Source organism: Tetrao urogallus, assembly GCF_951394365.1.
Source record: "Tetrao urogallus genome assembly, chromosome: 5".
Taxonomy (NCBI): domain Eukaryota; kingdom Metazoa; phylum Chordata; class Aves; order Galliformes; family Phasianidae; genus Tetrao; species Tetrao urogallus.
The window spans coordinates 16,211,406-16,233,563 of NC_136818.1; the positions used below are offsets into that span (position 1 = coordinate 16,211,406).

At 41.1% G+C, this 22,158-nt stretch overlaps 2 protein-coding genes across 2 annotated transcripts; both read right to left on the reverse strand.

Moving 5' to 3' along the window:
* Positions 1 to 2,590: 2,590 nt before the first annotated feature.
* On the reverse strand, positions 2,591 to 10,957 carry DNTTIP2 (deoxynucleotidyltransferase terminal interacting protein 2; the record flags this gene model as incomplete). Its single annotated transcript, XM_079536493.1, is given in 10 exon segments — positions 2,591 to 2,706; positions 4,074 to 4,183; positions 5,191 to 5,355; positions 5,723 to 5,818; positions 6,482 to 6,617; positions 8,011 to 9,731; positions 10,638 to 10,724; positions 10,727 to 10,792; positions 10,795 to 10,884; positions 10,886 to 10,957. Coding segments are annotated over 10 exon segments (2,637 nt in total). The 3' UTR covers positions 2,591 to 2,612.
* Positions 10,958 to 13,189: 2,232 nt separating this feature from the next.
* On the reverse strand, positions 13,190 to 21,590 carry GCLM (glutamate-cysteine ligase modifier subunit; the record flags this gene model as incomplete). The annotated part of the gene is made up of 7 exons (XM_079536034.1): positions 13,190 to 13,359; positions 15,131 to 15,245; positions 16,406 to 16,608; positions 17,173 to 17,229; positions 17,911 to 17,995; positions 18,597 to 18,662; positions 21,471 to 21,590. 7 exons carry the CDS (start codon positions 21,588 to 21,590, stop codon positions 13,190 to 13,192), a joined length of 816 nt encoding a protein of 271 aa, XP_079392160.1.
* Between the last annotated feature and the right edge of the window lie 568 nt (positions 21,591 to 22,158).

The window sequence follows — 22,158 nt, forward strand, 5'->3', positions numbered from 1 at the left end:
AAGACATGTGAGCAATAAGCACACAGCAAAGAAAAATGGTAAGTTTTACTTCTTCATGCAGACTAAGCATGTCTGCTAGCAGTACCGCACCAATAACAACAGCTCTGTCATCGCAGCCTAAGCCCTTTGGACGCCAGACAGCCCCAGCTGCAGCACCCAGGAGACAAACTGAGCTAGCTGCAGCAGCAACTTCAGCTGCTCTCTGTCCAACAGCATGGGAAACACAGGCTCAGCCAGGGGAGCGTGAAGGAGAAAGGAATTCTACCCACACAGAACATCCCAGTGACATCCAAAACAGCTGTAGTTGCATACATAGACTTATAAACATTCCAAGTGCTCTTTAATCCCGGAAAGAATTGTCAGTAATATTTTATATCAATAAAATACAAATATTTGACAGCAGTTACAAGAAGATACTTGTAATTTGTAAGCGAATTGTTTCTCAAGCTACACCAATGTTTCACAGTATTTTTTTTTTAGTACTGTCAGAGACATCTGATAAGTTTATGCAATCTTTTTTTTTTCCCCAGCAACTTAAAATTTATCATTTGTAAACAAATTCAATAGTCTGAAGCATTATGTTCTATACTTCTAGGAAAATCAGTAGCTGGGAGACAACACACCACCAACACTCTCCCTGACAGGATGAAGCGCAAGCTGGGGCAATGACAGCAAGCAGGCAACCACCGCACATGCTGGCCAGCTCAACTCACCTCTTGCTCACAGAGAACACAGGCACATGCTGGGCACAGCACGTGGCACAACAGATGTTAGAACATCTGAAGGAAAGGGAAGGATACAGAACATAAAAATCCCTCACTAGCAATGTTAAACATAAATTGTTTTAAGATCTGCAGTAAGCTATTGAGCAGACTGAGCAACAGACATGAAGCTGTTGCTTGCAGTGTACAACCAAAGCTCACTTTTCTTTTTGAAGGTCTTTCAGAGCAGCACATTGCTTTCCTGAAGTTCGGGATGCAACAAAATGACAACTACTGTGGTGGCTTGTTTTCTTTCCTCAGCGTTCAGCATTCCTTTTTTTCTTCTTGCATTTCCCATCCAGAGAACAAGACACCATAGTTGTTTTTATTGGCATTATCATTTACAGGTTCAAGACTGTAGCACGTATGATTGTATTGGAATATCTATGCGTTAGCTGAGACCTGGGGCCAGGTGGTTCTACTTCTTATGGTGTTCAACACTTCAAACAAATTCACTTCACTTTGTGCACCACTTATCTCCAGGCAACTGAGGACTTATAAAAATCCAGATTTCCATCTGTGTTTGGCAGCACGCTTAACGATTTACTTCAGAGAAATACAAGAAAATCTACACAATCACGGGAAATTTTCTGTCAAACTTCAGCTGGTGATCAGTACATGCCAATTTCATCTCTCTCCAGCACGAACTGCTGATTGTTGAACAAACACCCTGCCCCCCAACTATTTACCCAGCAGAGTGAAAAATTATATGGTTAAACACTGGTCAAGAACATCCTTCTTGTGTAAAATCTGCAACCTCTGAAATTCATTCTTCTTATAATAAAACATGAACATCGCTGGACTCTTGATAACCTTGTCTAAGTTTGCCTCAGTTCATCCAAGATAATGCAGCGATAGTTCTCCCTCTTCTAGTTTCTGCTATCTAAGGACAGTAACTGATTGTACTAACTGAAAAAGCAATACAAGAACAAGGTCATTAAAAAGCAAACAAACAGCCCAACACTTAACGGTCACAAGAAGTTATGAACTGACACAGAAAGGAAACGGAACTGATACTGTCTTTAGTTCTACCAAACGCACCATGTCCATTTTCCTGAAGAACTATTCCAACAGCTATTAGATCACAGTCTGGATACTGTATCCTAGTAATGGACCCAACTATCAAATTATTGTCACTAAAATCATTAAACAATCATATGGTAAGGCTTAAGCGATCTAAGACTGGATATTAAATTTTTGTGTACGAATACACATTATTTATTGCATATATTTATTTATTAGTAAATGTTATATATTTTAACTTTATATATACTATTTATATATGTGTATGCACGTAAGTATATGCATTTCTGCTGAATTCTGGGACATTCTCAACTCTGCCATGTTCACTGTTGAAATAAACTCTCTACAGTGAAATAAGCTCTCTACAACCAAGCTAATGCTCAACACCCTGTTACATATTTGGCCAGCAGCATCCTGACAAGATGCGGTAAAATTTTCTGCAATACAAACAGGTGCCAAATGCGAATTATACACCTATCTTAGATCTATATTTGCTAATTCATTCACGTTAAGACTGAAAACTGATCAGGCTGTAACCCATTAAGTTGGATGTTGTGCTCAGATTAAACAACATGCTTTCAAGTCATTAACTTTTAAAATAAACAGTACTTTTCATCAGTCTTTCATATAAACACAATTTTAGATACCTGATTAATTTGATAAAGCTTCTACCAAATTCTTACTGCAATGAATTCCTTAACTCTCAATTTACATCACCCTTAGCCTTAAAATAAAAAAACAAATAAAAAAACACACCACGAATCAAAGCAATCTGAGAAAAGATTTATGACAAATAAGTGGTTCCAGCTTGTTATTTTTCTTCAAGTCTTAATTGTGAAATTTCTTCTTCTTCCGATTCTTCTTCCCTGCTGCATAAGCTGCTTTTTCACTCATGATCTCCTGATACTTCCTTTTATTATATCTGAACAAAATAGACAATTTACTTTTAAGCATGGGAAATCAAAGTTCAGGAAAACATAATACGGACACTTATGCATAGATCAAAGGATACTGACACTTGGATTATAGATAAATGCAGGTGAATTTGTTTTGGAAATAATTTGATTGAAAACTCAGTAACTCTGGTATAATCACTGGGTTTTTCACGGCATATATAAATCACATTTTGGACAGTATGCTAAAAAGCTGCTACAGTTCACAGTGGGAAGATTCATCAATTTTGACAACACAATGGAGAACAAACCCATTTCTCTCAGTGAACTTATTATCAACATTACTCTATTCAAGACTAGAGACTGAGGTGAGACTAACACAGAACAGGATGTATGTATTGTATATGAGCAGCTAGCTCCTCTAAGATAAGGGGTTTTTATGTACCCATCATAATGGATCATTGCACACTTAGCAGTGCTAACACTTGATTGCAAAAGTAAACTCAAAAATATTTGCAGTAACACTAAAATAGCTAGTTAAAGCCTTAACTAGTCATAACAGAAATTAATTGATCAAATTTCAGATGCATTCTTTTTTTTTAACACTGCTCCTAATAAATACATTATGAATCAGGTCAAGCCACAAAACTAGAGTTCAGAAGTAGCTATTCTAACTTGCATTAAAAATGAAACTACAAGCCCGTTAATGGCAACCTTATTAGTCCAAATCATGTATTATTTCCAAGAAAACATGTCATTATGGTGAAAATGAGGAATGCACGTTAGCATCATGCAATAACCAATATGCAAATGGACCAACCAAGGGACCGCTTAAAAAAATCTGGAGGTTGGGCAGACATGAATTCATCCAATCATATTGCGCAATTTTAATTCCTGTGACAGCTGGCAGACTGACACGCTCATGAAATGAAATCCCACCAACAACTCATACAGAATTATAGCCAGAACTTTTCTACAATTTACACCAAGAAAAATGAATCAGTCTTTAAACAAACAAACAACAAAAATGTTGATGCATATGCATAAAGCACTGGTTCAGGTTTCTGGCACATGCCTGCATGGTCACTCAGTTAATAAGTAAACCAAAACAAATCTGAGTGTTTTCTTTCCAATACTGACTCTGTTTTAAGAGTGACTGTCAATAGTGATGACATCTGAGTTGGATCAAACCCTTTGATGATGACAAAAAATATGCTGTCACGGCCTAATTATCTCCTGTCCCTTACAACTTCTCAATCACAGTGCTAAAACGGACAAAATTTTTTACTGAACTTGAGAAACATTTAAGCTGATTAGAAATGATAGGAGAGTTATCTAGTTAAAAATATACCTCCCTTATATATGGCATTAGAATTACAAAACTAATTTTAAATACCTTCTAAACTCAGAATCTGCAAGCAGCTCTTCAACAATTGTTTTCTTCCTCTGTTTCTTAGGAATCCGACTGTGGTAAAAGTCTATGGGAGAATCAAGCACAGTTCCAACCTAGGAAATAAAAATTATAAGCATTCGTACTGCAAAAGCAACGTGTGGATTTTTTTCAATCTTTAGTTACAGTTCTAAAGACACTTATTAAAAAAAAAAAAAAGCACAAAATATCAGAAAACAAAAGCAATGTTTTGCATGCAAAATCACGCTTTGTCTCACATTTACTGCACGCAGGAGAGTCCGAGCTTTAGAACTGCACAGTTTTCAACACTAGACTACTGCATCGATTCTTATATTCACTAAAAAAATTCAATTCTTAACTTTCAAACATTGCCCCAAGGAGGAAACCCCACGAGCGATGGTTTTCTAGCAGTGACACTGCTAGACTCTCAATAACCCACGTCTAATAAGGATTTCTGGCTATAGAGCCTCCCATTTCTCCCAACTTGCATGTTAGCAAGCTCTGATGTAATTTTAATGTCCATAAACTTATACATGCAATAAAATTCATCCTTTAGCAAGAAAGAGAGATGCAATCAATGATGTCAAGCATACTAACTATTCAAACAGACATAAGTACATACAACCAAATCTACTTCTACAGTTTCTGTAGTAATTTTATTTTCTTTCTTCTTGCACATTTTCTTTATGCACAGTGTTTCAAAGATGAACGCTACAGTAGCAGAAATTCTAGCTGATCACAAAGCTAGTCGTCTCCATTCAAACTACATTAGCTAAGAAGAAAATAAATTCTAATTATCTATGCACTTGTTAAAAAAGCTAATACTTTAGTAAACAGTGAACCTCCAGTCATTGAAGGCTCAAAACAGGAATTAAGCCACACGTTTGTTCAGGCCTGCGAGACCAGCCAAAATAAAAAACAGCATATACACCTAAACAGTAGAGTTAAGCAGTTGTAAACTGCAGTGAAGTACTCAAAATACTTAATAATTTAGCTAAGGAAATTAAATCAACAAACACAGAGACTATCTAGAAAGTAGGTTGAGAGTAACAGTTCAAAATGGTAGAAAGTAGTACAATGTCTTCTTTTGCTTTTTCCTTACCTGGAAGTATTTGGGCAGACCATCTCTATCATTCTTCTTATAAAAATGTTTGGGGTCCAAAGCAGCTCTCATCTTCAACACCTTAAGATCATTTTTCAGTTCACTTGTGATTTCTGGGGCTTTCATACCAAACCAGCCGTCACCTGTTGTCTTCTCTCGCTCTGCCTACCAAGAAAAACAAAGCTGCATTCAGTTACCAGGACAGAATACAGATGGGATCTCCCCCACTTCTACCTCCAAAGGATAGATAAAGCACTTAAAACTTAACTGAGTACCTTCAAAAATATTTTATGACTCTTTTAACAAGGTCATCAGCACTGTATTAACCACATATCTGTATATTATGAACACATATTATATTGCCCTTCACTGCCCTGACTACTAAAAGGCTGAAAGGATGGCCATAAACAGCACGAATCAAGTGGTAGTTCACCACTCCATTTCCTGCAAGCTCTGTATGCACAATGCCAGTGTGGTGCTTTCTACTGAACACCTTCTCTTGTCACCTGAGGCATTATAGCTCTTTACTTACTCTGCGTTGTTTCTTTAGCTGCTGAAGCGACTCCCTGAGGGGTGGGACACATTCCTTTCTTTCAAAATCTGGAGTTATTATACTCTTCTGCAAGAGCTGCAAGAGTTATTTTTTAAACATCAATCAGAGATATCAGTTTTACCATGCACCTGCATTTACAGAGCCTACCAAACGAACGATGCAGAATCTACATAATCACTGTAATCAAATACTTCAGTTCAAACTCCTCCCTTAGTCTCCACCAAAAGAAGCACAGACCCTCAAAACGTATAGGCAGAGCAGAACCCTGGCTAATTCTGGAAGAAGCAAGACAGCAAACGCTCCAGAATAAAGAAGGTTATTGTCGATAAGTCTAAGAAAACACTCCCATGAAAACAATGGACTTTCTTTATCTCAGAGTATTCTGAAATAAAACTACTATCTCATACTAGGTATGGTATAACTCTGTATTTGCTGAAATTCATTCTTGCTATGGACTACAGATTTCATTAGCAGACCTTCAGTTTGTACCATCAGGCAAAATGTATGCACGATCAACTTCTTTTTATTTTACAAGACAACACTCATGTACAAGCTGGTTTGCAGTTTCTGAAGTGTCATATGTATTTGAACTCTAACCACTGAAATGAATTGTAAACACAAAAAAAGTAGAAGTTCTCAGCAAAGCAGAAAATAAGACACTTCTTTAAAATAACAACTCCAACAAATACAACAAGTATTACTGTAGTTGTAGGTAATGCAAAATTGTGAACACATTACCTGGTCCTTCTTTTTCTCCTTCAGTTGCTTAATTACACTTGTACTAGGTTTTTGTTTTTTTCCATCAAAGCTAATATATAAACCTCCAAGCTTCCTGATATTCAAACCGGGGTCTATGCTGCTGGAAAGATGCAAACTAAAAAGGGAAACAGTAAATGATTAGAATATTGCATCAAATCTTGCAATGCCCTGTGAGAGGAATAAACAGAAAAAATATATTTTTCATCTTCTTCCAAATTACATTCAGCACTGCAGAGACTTTTACTCTCAATATTTAGAAGAAATACATCATTAAGCTGTGACAAGTTCACTCATGCCATTATACAGAACGAGGGCTGAATAAGAACAACTCCTGTGGGTTCACTTCCACAGATCCTTCACATTTACTCCAATGCTCTATTCTATCTTAGATCTTTTATCTTCTATAAAATTTAGTTCTTAGTTTGCTTAACCATGCCAAAATAACTTATAACCAGCATCCTTCTTCTACACATGTAAAAGCTTGCTAGCTAAGAGGAGGGGGGAAAAAAAAGCCCCAAATTATTTTCAGCTCTTAGTGAAAAATATGAAGGCACCAGAATTCATCAGAGAAACATTGTCTGGAATGACAAGTAATTGTACAACAGTGCTAGGAACTAAGCTATTAAACAATATATGATGGCTGACTCAGAAAGAGCCTTCAAATAACAAGAATGCACGACACCTATCAAGTACTACGGAAAAACACAATGATATTTAAACAGGTGTATCAGATACTTATAGCTAGAATGCGTAGATAGGTAAACTTTCTTTTAAACTATGAACCAGTCATCTTTGATTACCTTTATACAGAACACCTGGCTAATTATTTGTAGGATTTCTAGCCTACCTAAAGGGAACTTCAAATAGCAAGACTTACTTATCAGACCTAAGCAGAGTATTTAAACATCTGAAGCATACAAAGGGGCTTTAGCAGGGAGCTGGACTAGGTAAGCTCAATAGGTTCCATCTAGCCTATATTATTCTATAATTGTATGCTGGTTTCACTTGAAGTGTTACATATCACAATCTATCTTAATCTTATCTTCCTTAAGCCATGTTTTAAAAACAAGAATTGAGAACATAAGAGCAACTTTTCAGAAATAAAAAGGATGATCTAACTAAGCAATGTGTAAGTCATTTACTGGATTTCTATTATTTACATTTGAACTAAAAATAATACAAAAATAAAAGATTAGTAAGAAAACTGTGACCTGAGTAAGCAATTAAGTCAGACCAGTTTAAATCAGTTTCACATTGCATTTTTAAGCTGAATGCATACAAGGCCTCAAGATGCCTAAATGTTTCAGATATTTCTGTTCTGCTACATGTAAAACTGAAAAAAATAAGTGAATTACAATTCTACGTGATAATCAGAACAACTAAATTATCCACATCTGTGACAACATTACTCCCTTTCACTCTGTGCCGTTTAGTGTGTAATATGCATATCTGATGCATGCACCTAACGTAATGCATGTTTTTTTAGCTACTCCCGGAAAGACACTTACACATCAATTTTATTTTTCAACAAGTCATCATCTTCATCTTTCTCATCTTCATCTATTAGTTCCTCTTCAGCCTCCTCTAGATCTGAGGATTCTTCTTTTTCACTCCCTTCATGCTTACTTTCAACATCACTACCTTGCTCTACCTGATCCAGGTAATACTTTCGGCTGGAACCCATGCCAGGCTCAGTATCAATTACAAAAAGGCCTTCAACATGCAGTGAATTCTTTTCTAAAGATTTGTTCACGGAAGGAGTCCTCTCTTCTGCCTCTGTGTCACTCAGATTCCCTTCTGTCGCATCACAGTTCTCAGATTCACCACTTCCATCTTTGCTCAGTAACAATGCAAAGGAATCATTTTCATCACTGGATCTTTCACTGCTGCGGGATACAAATTCAGCACATTCTCTTGTTTGGTCTTCACTGCTGTCTACACTGATTCCAACCATTCTACAGCTACTAATTATGCTATCAGTCATTTGTGCAACAGGCACATCCTTCCCTGGGCTGCTTGATCCTCTAGACTGTTCACCCTTTCTTAATTCACAGGTGTGGGTGGAAGTTCTCTCAACAGCTGCCTCAGCATCTACTCTTCTGTTTCCTGGCACTGCTTCATTTTCATTTGGTATTATTTCCCCTGGGGATTCTAAAAACACTTTGGGACTCATGCAGTCCGTCAAACAAACATCCATAATCTTCAACGTCACCTTCCCTGGTACTTTACTGTGCTCTTCCTGCATCTGGCCACTTTCTTCCTCTGAATCATCTACCTCAACAACCAGAGTATCTGTTAAAGCTTTTTTTACTGGTGATTCAGTACTTTTTTTTCCCATTTTTTCAGGACTACTAGGTGCCATATCATTCAAAAAGTTCTGTTTCACACCTTCATTAGGGATTAGATTAGCAGACTTGGGAGAACATTCGCTCTTAGGTGAACCAGATTCTTTATTACACTCAGTGACAAAGGAAGCAACTTCTATGTTAAATCCTGCAGCAGGGCTAGAGTCAGAAATTAGGTCTGACTCAGATTTAATTGTGTCCTCATTTACATTCTCAGGTTTTGAAACAATTTTGTTTACTTTCTCAGCATGCTGAGTATTTTCTGCTTGCAGTTTCATTTGCGTGCTCCTAGTAGTTCGTTTGGCAGTAATGGACGGCTCCTGATGAAAACAGCATGACTCTGCATCAGAGATATCTTCACTCTGGGCTTCACAAACAAGATCTGACTGCAATTTCTTCCTGCTTTGCCTATTTCTCGTAGTTTTGGTAGAATTAGGCATCCGGACATCAGAAACAGCAGAGGAGCAAGACTCAGCTTCAGAGACATCATCTTCATCCACAGTTCTGCTTAACTCATTTAGAAAAGCAGTCCTGTTATGTCTTTTTTTCAAAGGGGAAGCTGGTTGATAAGGAACTACAATTTGTCGCCTTCTCGTTACTCTTATAAACAGAGGTGTCTGAAGACCAGACACAGCAGAACAGTTTGATTCTGCCTCTGACACATCTCCATCAGCCTGTGGATCGGCAGATGATTGTGCTGAATGAACAGCTGTATTCTCATTTCTACTCATCTGCATCTCTGTGCTATCACTGACATCTGGTTTTGTTCCTGCATGGTCCACCTCTTCCAGCTGAGATTCCCGAATTACAGCAGGTTTACAAACTGCTTTACTCCTTCTGGACATCCTTGTAGATACCGAAGTACCAATTTCAGCAGATACAGTCTAGAAGAGGAAAACAAAATGTGGTATTAAAGGATAAGATAATCCCATAAAAGACATACTGTGCAAATCACTGACAATCCTTCTTACACAAACCTTATCATGCCGTTACCGTGCTATAGATCTCCAAGAAGCCCCATCTACGTGGAAGGAGCATTACTATATCATCCCTTACTTAACGATTTATTGTCTCTCAATCAAAATCACAGAATAAAGAAAACCATAAAATCAAGAAACATAAAATCAGTACTTTGCCTCAATCCATAAATTCTGGCAAGCTGTCATGGGAAGCAGGTCCAGAGGTGACATTCTGAAATGTGCCACATTGCTCAACTATGTATATATATAAATATATATATGTATAAAAAACTGCGCCAGCAGTTATAGGGACGGATGGCCTGCACTGCAATTGCAATGCCTGTTTCTCTAGTGCTTGGAAGTGACCCTGCAAAGCGGATCAAGATGGTGGAAACGCTTCCCCTGTTGCAGAAAAAGCATTCTCAGATTGCAAAGTATTTCCTAACAGAACAAAGCCGGATCGACGTAAAACCTGCTGCCTGAGCGCTCCGCGCCTGCACGACTAGCGACACACCTTGTGAAAAGGCCCCAGCACGGCGCTAACGTAACCGCCGTACAACAGAAAGAACAGAACCAGCCGACCCAAGGCGAGCTCTCATCTCCAACCCGAACCGCCACGCGGCCGCTCGGCGCACGAGGACCTCAGGCTCCGCGGGCGGCGGCACGGCCGGAGCGCAGCAGGACCTCGCGGCCCCGCCGCGCAGCTCCCGAGCCGCCCGCTGCGGGCGCCCGCGCCGACACGCGAGGGGCAAGATGGCCGCTGCGGCCCCGCGCCCACACCCCACGCCGGGGGCAGCCGCCCGCGGCCCGCCAGCTCCCGGCCCCCCTCACCTCCGTCGCGCCGCCGGGTCCGTCACCCCCGGCTGCCGCCGTCCCCGCCTCCCGCCGCCGCGTCGCCCGCCTGGTGGCCACCATGGTGCGCACCGCACCGCGCCGCCGCCCGCCTCTTCCGCCCGCCCTTCCGGCGGCGCTCCGCGGGGCGGTGCCCCCGGCGGGCCGCGGCGGAGTTCCGGCCCCGGAGCGGAAAGACGGCCGGGAGACGGAGGCGGCAGAGCAAGGACCGGCTATGTCCGCTGCTGCTCTCTGCCTCCCGTCGCAACGCACGACTCGGCGCTTCGGGCGTCCCGAGCTTCTCCACATTCCCATCCCATTCATTTTAATTTTAATCCCCACATTCTCATCCCTGAGAACCGAGTCTGGCGTAAAGGTGAAAGCAGAGAGGGGGGAGGAACGTGAGCTACGACGCTTCTTCAGTAGCGACAATGCTCTTTTTTTTTGTTGTTGTTTTTCCCCTCCCCGTACGGCACCACGCAGCGGGGAGGAGGCACCGCGTTCGGGAGCTCAGCTTAAAATACACGTTTTATGACAAAGGCTCCGATAAGGTGAAAAAGTAGGAGGAGGACAATGAGAATTCATACAACGGCCTAAAAGAACTTCGGTTTTTAATTCGTCTCTGAAAGAAATGCCACCTCTCAGACTTCTGCACAGAGAGTAATATTGAAAAGCTGATAAGTCGTTATGCTATCAATGACATCGCAAAAACAAGACTGTCTTAAAGGGCATTTTCCTAAAGCAAGAGAACGCAGTTGACAGCTGGAAAGTAAATAATGACACCATAAGGGCAACGTGCATTGTTTTAGCACAGCTCTTATTTTAGGGAATTCCCATTGACAGAACACACATGCAATCAAATAATGGCAGCAAACAGTTCAGAGTGGTTAATCAGCAGCAGCACACAACTCAGTGCCATACACAAGGTACAAAGGAAACACCTTTTCCAGATCTGATGCACACTGACCCGACATAAACCCTACATTTTGTTCAGGAGGAAAAAAACAGAACATTTTATTGATACATTACTAGTTCAAGTTCTCTGCCTCTTGTTTATCAAAACAACTGAAGCAGCAGTAGAAATCCACGCATTCCTAGGGTTTGCCATATACACATAAGATAGTGAAGAACTCAAAGGCATCTTAAAGAATCATCTTGTAACTTAGTGGAATGGTTCAGAGCGAGCTGGTATTTCCACACAGTGCCTACAAGCACTCAGACTCAACTCGCTGCCTGCACAATAGAATTTAAAAAATGGTGGAAATTTGTTTCCTCACAGCCCTAAGCTCAAAATAAATACATACAAATAATTTAACTAGTACTAATAAGAAGTACTAGTAACTCCTACCTGAAATCCAGAGGAAAATGAGCATTGGATTCTAGACACTTAGAACCCCTGGTGAACAGACAGAGCTCTTTTTTTTTTTTTGCCATCTATTCTGATTTTAATGCCAAGGAAATTTAAAGAGCACATTAAACCGGCCTTAGCTGCAGCCATTTCTCCCTAAGACTCCAAAGCCAGACCATTAAGCTACTGCCAAACAGAAAGATTATCTAAGTCTAAGACAATCTTTGTCTGCTTCATTTCTGAGTGGCACCCAAGCAAGGCCGTTTCCAAGGCAATCCTCAGAATCATCATCCCTTTTACATGATCACACAGTCAGCAGCCTTAACATTTCCCACTGTTTCTGCCATGGCTGATTCAGATTGCATAGCTCTTGAACATTAGAAGAACAAACACACACAGCTGAGGACAAACCAAGTACTACTGGATTCCTGATTAACACATTTCTCATCATTTGTTTCCAGTTCTTAATTTTAAACACACAGTGGAACATTTTCTACTTGAAATGGCGAAGATGCCATCATTTGTGAAGTACTAAAAGCACACAGGCACAAAAGACAGAAGGAATTCCAAATCATAAAAAGTAAAGCAATTTGGAAGATGCTTCTTTCTACATCAGAGAATTGCTTTTTTTTTTTTAATATATAAACATGATATATTAAAAATAAACCAATTTTTCCCATCCACACAAATTAAACAACTAATTTGCCTATATACATAAGAAGTAAAGACAGTTTATTTAGAATAATTGTTCCATGAAAGATGGCAATTTTCTATTAAAAAAAAATAAAAATAAAAATAAAAAATCAGTCCTTGAATGTTTGAAATCCATGTTCCTACCACATTAGTAAATATTAAAGAGAAATTGAACTTAAAAATATATGTTTCCCTATGCTGCCTAGCGGTAGCTAAAATATAATCAGAACTCCTACAGTGAACTGGTCATAAGAAGAAATACTTTAAGCTGTTTCTTTATAGATCATTTCAACAGTAAAGCCAAAACATTTTTAATGAACTGGTCAGTACATTAAAAAATATATCATTAGAACACTGCAGATGCTCCTTCTGACATCATGCTCAATAATTACAACTTCTGGTCTTTGTTATAAATGATGTAAAGTCTCTCTATGAAAAAGGCATGTTCCTCCCATCCCCCAGAAATTAAAACAGTAGGACATTTCAAAGAATAAAAAAAAGGTGAAGGGTTTTAAGAGGCGTTTCTTTTAGCTTGCATGATATAGCCTTTGGACTTGATAATTCCTCTGCTTTTAACAATGACTGAATACCGCAGAATCCATAAAGGAATCCATTCGTGTGCTTTGATGTTCTGGATGCTTTCCTGAAGAACTTCTTGAAAACTTGCTTCACAAAGTAATTCTAAAGTTAAAAAGGAATATTCATGCTTTAAATAATGCCAGACAAACAGCTGCAAAAAGCAACACTTAGTAAGAGAATCTTTTGCCTACAGTGAAAACCTTCAGCAGCATCAGGTATCCACTCCTGAATACATACAAGGGAAATTCCATTCAACATTTCAGAATAAATCTTCAGGACAGCTTTTGCCTTTTAACAAACATTATTTGCCATAGAACCAATAAACAGAATTCCACCACATCTAATGGAGCTGATCAGCAGAGCTACTAGCAAGAAAAAGCAAAAATTAAAGTCAAGACACTAGCTAGACAAATCAGAGAGCAGTAAAGCATGAGGCTGAAATCAGCAAAGTAGTGAGCAGCAGCAGAGTTCTTTTTGCAGCCACAAGAAGCTCAGCCTTTATAGCATCTCCTGTAATGGGACTCATGGGAATAAGCTCAGAAAGCATCAAGGAAAACAAGGATAATTGCTAAAAAGCAGGATGACCAGGAATATACAAACTCTCCTAGTTTCCTCTGGAAAGTCAGTCAAAGCAACAATCTGATGAGGAGCATTCCCAAAGATAGTCTCAAGACTTTTCAGCTGACCAAGACAGAAAAACTAGGCTTTGCAAACAATGCATGAGAAAATGACTCTGCCTTATTTTCAAACAAAATTCTCTTCTTCATTTCATGACTCTTGATTGAGATTAGCTATTAAATCACAGGCTGTGTTTTGGATGTGGAATTTGCCACATTGAATGGCAATTCATCTTGTAGCCTGCTAGGGTGGAACTGACACATTCTCAAGCACTGACGTAACCCATTGGTTTTGACGGTGATACTATAAAGCAGGTACTTAGATAGCATTTCATACAGAGCTGGCTTTTGTTTTTTTGGTTTTGTTTTTAACTTAAGGGGGGGAAGGGAGGAAAGGAGAAGAAAGGAAAAAAAAAAAAAAAAAGACAACTGTTGATCAGGAAGAAATGTGTGGGAAAGGAATGAGCAAAGTATTGGTTAAGACTTCAGGCTTACAGTTCCAGCAAGATATTTAAGGTATCATTACAGCAAAGATCTTCTGATGAGTTTTGAGAAATGAATGCGATACTCCAGTATATTCCAGTGAGCTAATAGCTCAGAGTTCTAGAGACTACAGAAAGTCTTAAAAGTCCTTCAACCATTTTATAAACTGCTCTAAACAACTGAAGAATTCAAACAGTTACAAAAAGAATTTGTGAAAGTCATCACAAATGAAAGAATCCATCATGAAGTGTAATAATTTCCTGTTTCCAACATTATGCAAAGATCAACTGACTGACCATCAACGCTCTCATGCAAGATCTCCGCAGAAAAATTCTGGGCAAGTAGACTCCCATTTGTCATTTACTGCCCTTCACCAAGAACAAAATGAGTTTACGTGATTTATATAAATAAGTTATTTTTGAATGAAGCATAGTAAAAAAAAAATCTCAGTACTTTGTTCTTATATTTACATTGTTTTTGCCAATTAAAACTATTTCAAAGGACTAACCCATGGTGGAAGACTTGTTGCCTTTGCACCCTCTCTCCCTCCCTCCTCTGGAAGGGAAAGCAAGAGCATAATACTTTGTATTATATAATACTTTGTAGAGATGAACTTTCTAAAATCCTTTATTCAGGAATCAAGTGTAACGAAGTTTGAAGTGCAGAGAAAGATCATTCCTGATTTTGGACTGAATACGTGCATTTAGAAGCCTTTGGTTACCATTACATGTCTGAACACTGCAGAACTGTTAGGCCATCTTGCAAAGTCTTACCTTTCGGGTCATTGTGAGTTAGCAGCTGTATGTCAAACTGTTTTGCAAATGCTGTGAGATCAGGCGGCATCACGCAGCAGGAAGCCAGGTTCACCTGATTGCTACTCGGTTTCACCTGAAAGTAACAGAATGCTTTCATAAGAAAATACATTGTCATTCTTCGCACCTACGCCTGTATTGCAGCGCTTGGACCAATCTGCCTTGACCACTGCTGTGAGACCTGAGCAAGGACAGAAGTTCCACACGTCGCTCAACAACCAACTCCAACACCTGCAACTTCCCGCAGCCCGGGGCACAAAACAACATAGGATCTCACTTCAGGTACCATCACAGTGAGGCACATTCTAACCCATCGTGGCTTCCTGTCTATTGCGCTCCCTAAATACCAGAGTATTTCTACCCCCTCTCTGCAGTAAGAATGTTATAGGGGTGTTGCTTCAAAAAAGATCTCAAAATTCAGGTTTATTAAGGATATACAATTTGCAGCCTTTCATATATTCAAATAAAACATATCAAGTTAAAAGGGACTTTCCCACTGACTGCTCACCACAGTCTACATCCATGATCACTGTGCAGATGGTTATCAATTCCCTGAACTATCTCAATATACAACAGAGTGAGGACTATAAAACAGTTTTGTCATGTTCACACATCACAAAAGAAATGCAAGAGCAGTATTCAAAGAACTGATACCAAAACAGTAAATCCCTAAGCTTACACAAGCATGGTCAGATACTAGTAGTGACCTCTGGCACTCAAGTATGACAAGGCAAGTAGTCACATTAGACAAGCAAACATTATGCTGCTTGATTCAGTCTCTCTTCCTCTTTCAGTTTATGTTTAGCATTCAAGAAGCATTTTCCAAAGGGAAACCCCTCCATTCTCTGAAGTCCAAACAGCTATAATCAAAACATCACTGGAATAAACCTTAAGGTTTAAGAGTAGTTTTTATGGTCCTGTTCATAAGGATGTTCAAAACTAAGCCCCCTACTTCTTCACATTACTACTACTGAACCCACCCATGGCCTACAGTCCTCGGGGACCTGTTTAGAAAAAACACTGAACAAGTGACAATCACATCTGGAGCGTTCCCCCCATTGAACAACATTATGACAGTCAGTAAGATGCTGAAAATAATTGGAGCCAGTTTTTGTTGTTGTTGGTTTTTTTGTTTTTTTTTTTAAACTATTATAACAAATAATATACACTAAATTATACAACATGGCAACCAACAAAATTCTGCCATAGAAATGCAATTATGAAGTTCGTTCTCACCTGTGCCCATATGTACAGCTGCTCTAGAAGTGTTTTATCAAGGTCAGAGGTGCCTATGGCAACAATCTTTTTGCTTTCAACTAGAGTTTCAAGTTCTTGCCAATAAGGTTGCAGATACTCCAAAGAGAGATTATCTCCATCTTCAATAGGAGGTGGAGCAATAATGACCGAATCTAACTGAGCAACTCCAAGGGAAGAACATGCTGAAAAATAACAACAGCAATTTTTTTTTTCATGAGGTAAGAACATAAGCAGCATCACATCTCAAATTCAGCAGAAACAACACAGCTGCTGCTTCACTGCTTCCAGTTCACCATTTGAGAATTCTCGTTAGAAGCCAAATACCGGTAACACAATATCCTTAGCCAAGAATCAAACTTACAGATCTAAAATATCACAGTTAGCAGTGAAATTCATAGTGTTGTTAGTTGTTTCTTAACTGGTAAAAAACTTCCTGTATCATTGTTACAAAAATACCACATGCTTCTCACTATTTAATAAGATCTGTGTGAAAGATTAAGAACTTGCTCCTGCCTGGAGCAAAGAATCAAACTTGAGTTTTTACAGAGATGCACATTTAGTAAGTTTACTGACTGAAATAATGCATAAATTATACTTGACTACTTATGCTTCTCTTTAAAGGAAAAGAGCATATACTTGCAACGGTCATTAAGTACATCTCAAGTGGAAAAAATGTCCTAAATTTAGATCTAAATACTGAAGTAAAAGAAATAAAAAAAGCCTTGAAGTTCAAGTTTCACACTTACCCATGTCCACTGCATCTCTGATTGATGAAGAGCTTGATCCAACAATGAAAAGTTTTGCTGTTTTCAAAGAAACAAATCCATAACTGAACAAGCCAGCAATTACTAAATATGCAGCATATATAGCAGCAGCAAATAGCTATTTAAGAGCTCTTGGTAAGGGCTTGTAAGAGTATTCATCAGTTCAAAAATCTGAAAAAATTCTGGAACATAACTGCCCAAAAACAACACTGGTCTCTTAAATTTGAGAGTTGCACAGTCTGAGAATAAGAACTCATCCAATTAGGGGCCCAGTAAGCCGTAAAGCTGGGACAGCAGTACAAAGATTTCTTCAGAACTTACTGAAGTTGGGATGTCCTAGCGTTAGTTTGGACTTCCTCCAAGTTCATCACATTTGACCTGGCACAGTTATGCAAATAAATGTGCTTCCAATGTTTTTTCTTCACTGTAGCACTGTCTGTGATAATTTGCTACAGCAAAGTCAAAGATTCACAAAATATTTTTTTAATGTCCCAATGGGATGGAAATTAAAGTAGAAAAATGATGAGCAGCTTTAAAACCTGAAACATGTTTGGGTGTTTCTCAGCTAACTGATGTAAGCACGACAGTGAGCACTGATGACATTTGACTTTGCCATTACAAAGCAAGAAGAAAAAATATATACATGTGAACTTCCTACTAAAAACAGCATATGAAACCCTTTCATCCAACCAGATTTTTTTTAAAAATCTGCATTCTTACCTGATACTTTCAGTTCATCCCTTTCTTCAGGATTCATTTTTTCTACAGCTTGAGCTACGGTACATTCCAGAACCTCTGCCATTTCCTTTAGAAATCACATGAGACAACTTGTCAATAGGTGACAGTAAGTTTCTGAACACTATTGTTAATTCAAACACAATTCCACAACAAAAACCTTACAGAAACAGACATAGCATAAAAGCGCAGTTACACAAAAACAAAGTAACACAGCACCTCTTGACCTATGTGAAGTCAGAGGAAAATACTGTATGACAAAAAAAGAAATACAACCCAACACAAACAACCACACACAACATATATATTGATACGAATTACATATATATTGATACAAATTACTGGAACAACATTTAGGAGTAATTTGCTTTTCGGATGTAAAGAGACCACTATGGCAAACTACCTTCTTAAACAAAGCAAGCAAAGAAACCCAACAGCTTCCTCAGCTGAGAATTCTTATTTCCCCATCAACAGGATTCTTCAGCGAATCTCAAGAGGCTAAGAAATATCACACATGAAAACAAACAGAGAAAAAGCAACCAAGAAGGAGGGTTGAGAAATACTATTTTAAGGTATCTGGAGCTGCAGACATTCATAAAATTTCAGTAGATTCATTCATATTTTAAAAGTACATATTTGTGTTCAAATGTAAGGTGCACAGTCTCTCCTACCTGATTCTGATCTCTTCCAACCTTTGAGCTCCATTCAGTCAGTGTTTTCTGAATGCAGTCCCGCACCTAAAAAATATTTTGATATTCAGGTGTGTTTATGTTTCAATTGCATAGAAATACAATGATTCACAGACATATGGCAGACAGCAGGTAAACTCGTGATCCAATTTCTTCAACCACAAATGATTCTTCTTCCATAGTTTCCATACGAAACTTGTTCAAGCAAGCTAACTCTAGAAGAATTCTTCTCCTCTTTCAAAGAGTTTGAGCAGTAACACAAGTACCGTACTTCATTTATTTCTGACCAACACCATCCTAAAAGGAATTGTATGCAAGAAATAGAGGCCTACATTGTGGGCTTTTTTTTTTTTTAAATGCAGAGATTATTAAGTTGCAAAGTAAACAGATAACAGCATATGTGCTGTAACAACATCACAGTCACTTATTACATTCATAACCTCTCTTTCCAAGGTGCAACCCTTTTCCACCTTATTCCATTGTATCAAATTTCTAGGAGGATCCTTTAGATCCTACCTTCAGTTGCACTTTTCCTTCTTCCAGATGTGAAATAGATCTGGTAACAATTCTGACTATGAACATGAATAGGTTTGCCTTGCTACACTCATTAAGCCTAGTAAGCTAATTAACAAACTGAATATTGCACCAGTGCTTCAGCTGTACCTGTACCCTTCCCTCTAACATGCCACCCTGCAGACTAATGCTATGCACTGTCAGACTATCTGCTGTGAGAGAAGCACTTCAAAAGCCCATGTTGCTGAAAGGGCAGTAAAGTATTCTATATCTGTGCAAATACCTTCTTATATCTCTGAATGGCAGTTTCCTGGGACAACTAACACGAACTCAGAACCCATTACACTCCACACCAAGGCCAATGCTCTAAAGGGAGCCTACAAAGAGGAGGGGAATCAACTCTTTGAAAGGGTTGATAACTGCAGAGCAAGGGGAAATGGTTTTAAGTTGAGGGAGGGGAGATTTAGGTTGGATGCCGGGGGAAATTCTTTACTATGAGAGTGGTGAGGTGCTGGAACAGGCTGCACAGAGAAGGTGTGGATGCCCCGTTCCTGGAGGTGTTCAAGGCCAGGTCAGATGGGGCCCTGGGCAGCCTGGTCTAGTATTAAATGGGGAGGTTGGTGGCCCTGCATGTGGCAGGGGGTTTGGAGATTCATGATCCTTGAGGTCCCTTCCAACCCTGGCCATTCTGTGATACCACCATACAGGAATCCAACACCACAGAGACAAGACATAATCCTGTAAGAACACTATGTGTGACACTTAAAACGTGAGGAATAAAGTAATTGACTCAAAAGTCAAGAACTGACTTCACTAAGCAGCTATCCGTGACGCTAGAATTCTTTAACATTATGTTCCCAATCAACACGGGCAATCTTCTCCTGTCTGAAGAAAAGTGCAGGACTGCTCAAGATGTATATCCCATTTCTACTACTTTGCCACTCCCTGTTGCTGCAGTGCTGGATTGAACAAAGCTCTGTCCCCAGGGCACACCGCCTCCTCCCAGCACAGTGAGGCACACAGTGCGCCCAGTGCCTCTGAGCAGCACAGCGGTTATAGCTCACTGCTACCAGCCCTACAGTTCATTCTTCTCAATGTTCTGCTTCTGTTCTCACACTAGGAACACCACACACTGCCACACTAAGCATAATAGATTAAAACTCACTTATTTCTGATAAATTATGCTGGTTTTGGAATTCCAGCAATGCCAGCAAGTTGGCAGCCTTATGTTTAAATGAAAACGTCTCTGTAATCAAATGTCCAGAAATACTCCAACGGACCAGCTGTGCACACCGCCATTCTTCAATAACCTTCCAGATGGTACTGACACCATTTGCTGGTGATGCTGCAGCATCTTCTTAGCTGCAGGATCTATTTCACACGTGCCACAGCAATCAGTAATGGGGCCAAAATAGGAGCCATTACTTCACAACATCCACATAAAAGTACGAGGAACTCTTCCTTGGTATCGCATTGCCTTTCCGCGTGGTCACCACTCCCATGGTCTGTGTGCAGTCGCACATTCAGCCAACTTATAACACAGCATCATGTCAGTGCAGCTCTAAGCAGCTCTGCTGAGCGCATGAGGTCAAGTTTCAGGCACCTGGTCGGACAGCAAAGCAGGAGCTCTGTAGTCCACAGCCACAGGATGCTCCAGTTGGCTAGAATGATTGCAGGCAATGACATCCAGTGCTAGAGGTAATGGCTTTGAAATATTAATCAAAAGTACATTTAAAAACAGCAGATCACTTTAGTCTTCAAAGAAGACATCAGCGACTGCACTTCGCCTAAACTTGTCACCGTCACTGAAGCATTAAAATGATTCTAAGTTGGAAAGGAGAACCTCACTGATTGAAATGAGCGTTTGCGTCACGTCATTCTCCTGAACGAAGCACGCCTTACAGCCTGATTCCCCGAGACCAGACGCACGACGCGGTTACATCAGGCACAGCCTCAACCACCACAGCTTACCAGCCCCGGCGCTGCCCTCAAGGCGGACAGCACTTCACCGGCCGCTCGGCCCGACGCGTTTCGACGCAGCCGCTCCAGGCTCACGGGATCAGCCCCACCCCCAGTCCGAACGCCGCCGGCCCGGCCCGCACCGCGCAGCGGCTGCCGCAACACCGCCGCGCCGTCGGCATTTCTCACGGCGGCTGCGGGGAGGCACGGCCTGCCGGATCGCGTCGCCCTTGGTAACGGGCGCCCGGAAAGCGAGCGGACGAAGCCCCGAAGGTCGGCTGTATCTCCACAGACGCGCCGGCGAAGGGCCCCCAGCGCTCCCTCAGGCGCCGGCCCACAGCCTCCCGCCGCAGGGCCCCTGACGGCCCGGGGCCGCCCGCTCACCTCCTCGCTGGGGGTGGCGGGGCACTTCTTGCGGCCGCAGCCCCAGCTCAGCAGGTTGCCGGTCTGCAGGTTGAGGGTATCCGCTCGCTCCAGCAGAGCGCGAGCGCTTTCCGTCTCCATGGCGAAGCCTCGCGCTGCAGCGGCACCGAGTGGCGCCGTGACTCAGCAGGCGGAGCGGCGGGCGGCCCGCGCTTTGTAACCGCCCGCGGTCACATGGCGCGAGGACAATGGGCGGCGGGGCGGAGCGGGGAGGGCCTGGCCTGGGAGGCAGCGCGCACCGAGCGCCGCTCGCCCCGCCGTCGCAGCCTCACGCGCGCCGGCGGGGCGGAGCGAGAGGTCGAGGCGGGCGGCCGCTCCGCTTCGTGCGGACGGTGGCCGGCTGCGGCCGCTGAACCAATGGCGCTCGTTTAGCTCGCGGAAATCGCCGCGGCCATGCGAGGTTCGGTCGCGGCGCCGTGAGTAATGCGTGGGGATCCAGAGAAGACGAGCAAGGAGCCCTCAGAGAAACCGGGTGCCCGTTTGGTTCTGTCGTGCTTTCTTTCGGATGAAACTTAAAACGCAGTGCAGCGACGTCACGGCGGTTCCGCAGCAGCCGTGACAGCGAGCGCGCCGCCGATTTGCGAAAGCACGGATTTTATTCCATAAACCACAAAAACCCGGAGCGCCGCGCGACCCGGCGCTGCGTCCC